At 45.4% G+C, this 3903-nt stretch overlaps 1 protein-coding gene across 1 annotated transcript; it reads left to right on the top strand.

The window, feature by feature from the left end:
* The first annotated feature begins 1099 nt into the window (after positions 1-1099).
* On the top strand, positions 1100-2855 carry tmem121ab (transmembrane protein 121Ab). Its single transcript, XM_034162307.1, is given in 6 exon segments — positions 1100-2089; positions 2092-2112; positions 2115-2171; positions 2174-2206; positions 2209-2285; positions 2287-2855. Coding segments are annotated over 6 exon segments (933 nt in total). The 5' UTR covers positions 1100-1428; the 3' UTR covers positions 2371-2855.
* The last annotated feature ends 1048 nt before the right edge of the window (positions 2856-3903 follow it).

Below are 3903 nucleotides of genomic sequence, written 5' to 3'. Positions count from 1 at the left end.
TACAAAATGGGAGCAAAACCAAAAGTGTTGCGTTTATATTTTTGATGAGTGTATATAAAACACACACACACTCATCATGGGCATAAATGTGATGGTAATTTTGGGCTGTTAATGATTACTTTGAACAGTGCAACGATTGTACCGCATACATCATTAATAACTTAATAAGAAAGCAAGAACTGGGTGCACAAGCTTGAATTAATTTTAGATCTTCTCTAATCTGCACAGGGTCAAAATTATGCATCCATTATTTTTAAATAAAAACATCCTCCCCCACCTCTGGCCAAAAAAATATTTTGTCTTCAGAAAGTAGGAAATGGATTCTTTGCCATCATTATTCTGTTAAAAGTTGAAAACACACAACAAAAGTTCAGAGCGGTTCAATTTTATGGGACTTCCAAATCGTTTTCTACGATATCTTTTTTATAAATGCCGTCAAAACATTAAACTCTTGCATATTATGGGCCCAATAAGCCATTAGAGCACATTAAGCCGCGCAGACGTCTTGTCACACATCTTATAGAGCAGTGAGGTAATGACTTCCTGAATTAACATTGTTAGCTTGGTCAATATGTTCCGTGCCATCAACTGTGTATTTTGGCTAAGCTGACACACATTACTTGGCTCCTCACATGTGGAGGGCTGCTGGCAGGAAAAACTGCGTTCTATGGCCCAGTAATGCTGACAGGTTCTTTTCTCCTCCTACCCCCCCCCCCCCCTCTTTATTTCTCTCTCCTTCAGGCTGTGGAGAAGCTGGCACGTGGCAAGAAGAGGGGAGAAGAATGGCTCCTCAGCTCAGTGAAAGAGCCGCCCTCCAGGGAAGCCGACGGCAAACACAAGGCCTCATGGGCCGCTGACCTACTGTCTGTGTGATTTATGGCGGCTGGAGACCTGTGGCCACTGCAGACTGCTCCCTCTCGCTCCCCTCTGTGTTGGCGCACAGCCGCTGCAGGACTGTTCAAAGCCACACACACTGCACCAGACGTGTCAGAAGAAGAATACCTCCCACATGCAGATGCACGCACATGCATACCTCAACACTTGGTAGGCGTGTCGTCGCACCACCTCAGAATAAGAAATGCTCCCTTAAACATGTTGCGTGTGTGTTTTGTTTGGCCGCATGGATTACTCACTCGTGGCACGTCAGCTGTAGAGCCCTCAGTCCAACTGCTGCTCACGGCTGGAGGCGGATCAATGGAAGTGCGCTGAGTAATGAGGTGACGCTCCTGTTTTCAGAAGCTCTAAGACCCAAAGGCCAGCCTCTGTTTAAACCCTGCATCAACACCCACTTAGCGGACCTTTAGCATTACAATGGACATATTTGCCCACAAGAGCACCTGAAACCTAAAGATTTGGACTGTCTTTTAAATAACATTCCCACTTTTAAAGCGACAGCCTCAAAGTGAAAGTCAGGAGGGTTCCCTCGCCATGGTGTTGCCGCCCCCAGACAAACGCCATGTGTGCCTGACCACGATTGTCATCATGACCAGCATGGCCTTCATGGATGCCTACCTGGTGGAGCAGAACCAGGGTCCCAGGAAGATTGGTGTGTGCATTATAGTGCTAGTAGGGGATGTATGCTTCCTCATTGTGCTGCGCTACGTTGCAGTGTGGGTTGGTGCCGAAGTACGCACTGTTCGACGAGGATACGCCATGATCCTCTGGTTTCTCTACATCTTTGTCCTGGAGATCAAGCTCTACTTTGTCTTCCAGAATTGTAAGGCCGATAGGAAGAGTCTGGAGACAGTAGCACGGAAGACTTTGACATTACTATTGTCAGTTTGCGTTCCAGGTTTGTATTTAGTCCTGGTGGCACTGGATAGTATGGAGTACGTGAGAACTTTCCGGAAAAAGGAGGACATGAGGAGCCGTCTCTTCTGGGTGGCGCTGGACCTACTGGACCTGCTGGATATCCAAGCCAACTTGTGGGAACCGCAGCGGACAGGGTTGCCCATCTGGGCAGAAGGTCTCATGTTCTTCTACTGTTACATCCTGCTGCTCATCCTGCCCTGTGTGTCGCTCAGTGAAATTAGCATGCAGGGGGACCAGATGTCGCCCCAGAAGATGATGCTATACCCAGTCCTAAGCCTGGTACCATCAACATGGTGACAATCTCATACGCGGGGTGAACATGGTGCTCTTTCAGGACAGTCGTGTTTCTACCATTTTCGTCGCAAAAACGTGGTGGACATTGCCACCAAGGCGTCCACTTCTTGGAGTACCGTAGACAAGTCAAGGAGTTCCCCCACCCGCAGAACGCCATGGCACTGGAGCTACAGCAGAACCTCCGTTACCCACCCACAGCCACTGCCCAATGCCACTACCTTACCCCATGAACCCTCACCGGCACAGGACCTCATTGACACATGACCCACCAGCGCGGACTTCCCACCAGAACAAACTGATGCATTTCTACAAAGTTCCAGGTGGTGGACAGAGAAATAGTCTGCATGACAGGATCATATTCCCTTGTGAACTTCTACAAACCTACTGAGAGATTTTCAGCACCACCTGCCGGTCGGAACATTGTTAACTTGATTCTGAGTGTGGTGTGTAAATGTGAAAAAATGTTTTTAACTGTGATGTGTTTTTAATTGTTTAAATGTTTATGAACAGACAATCTCCACTGTGCAGACATCATCTTCATTAAATCGGACAACTGGTCCCATCTCAGTGAATATCTTGCTTTCATTTTCTTTCGGTTAAGGTCACTTTTTTTGACAGTGGCATTTTATTTGAACCCCAGTGCCAAAGGGCATTGCACTCGGCACAGAGCTCTTCTGATGGAGAAGAGAAGCAGAAAACAACAAGCATCAGTCAAGAGAAGGTGACAATGCAGCGCGAGATCAAAGTGCGAGATCACCTCGGTCGGTGCGATGCTTTATGAGTAAAGCCTTGACTGAAGCGCTGGAGCTCAGCACGACACCGGTCCACTCAAGGAAGAGACGGAGTGTGTTTGCCACAAGATTTTTGGGATATGTTTGGGGACATATGTTGTCATGTGCAATAAATGGCATGTAAGACGAAAGGTGTGTTGATGTCTGAAAAAAAAAATAACACGATGGGGGGTTAAATATGTTATATTTCCTGTACACTTCCTTAAACTGAGCTTCAGTCTTGAAGTCAGAACACAGAGTCCAGAGTATGCCTCACTGAAATTTTTTTAAACCGAAATACAATACAATAATTCTGTTTATTATATTATTATGTACATTGTTTACTTGTTGGAGGCCGATGATGTTTTAATAAAATTATCATTTAAAGAATAATAATGAGAGCGAGCATGTTATCTTTTTCATACTGGTCTCCATTTTTTTTTTTTTTTTTTTTGTGCATTTTGTGAGGGTGCCATCGCCCCGCCTTTCTGCAACTGCAAATCCATCACTCGCTCGGGTGAGTGAATCTACATGAGTGCATGTTTCATTCACATTACGAGTTCATCAGTCCCGACTTCAGACACAGGGAGCTATCAATATCACCCAATTCATCTTAGGTATGATGAGTCACCCAGATGACGAAGAGCCAGATTCACAAGTGAATCGAAGTGCCTGATTTACCAGACTCATGAAGTTATCGATTCATTCGGATGAACTGAGGTATGTAGCAATGATACTGTAGGTTAGACGGAGAGCAGTGATTGAAGCCTTATTACGTCCGCCAAGGACATAATAAAACACTGGCGTTTATGCATCTGTCTGACTGCCTGTTAGCAAGATTATGTCAAAACTACCACACGGATTACCATAGATACATATTGTATTAGGCCATGGAAGGACTCCACTGAATTTTGGAGGTGATCCAGATCCGGATCTGGATTCTGGATCAAGTTTCACTTTATATAGGCTTTTGATTACATCAAAACTACTTCACGATTCTCACCAAACTTTCACCCAAGGACACATA

This window comes from Thalassophryne amazonica, chromosome 21 (genome assembly GCF_902500255.1).
Source record: "Thalassophryne amazonica chromosome 21, fThaAma1.1, whole genome shotgun sequence".
Classification (NCBI taxonomy): domain Eukaryota; kingdom Metazoa; phylum Chordata; class Actinopteri; order Batrachoidiformes; family Batrachoididae; genus Thalassophryne; species Thalassophryne amazonica.
This window is presented reverse-complemented; position numbering and strand designations above follow the sequence as displayed.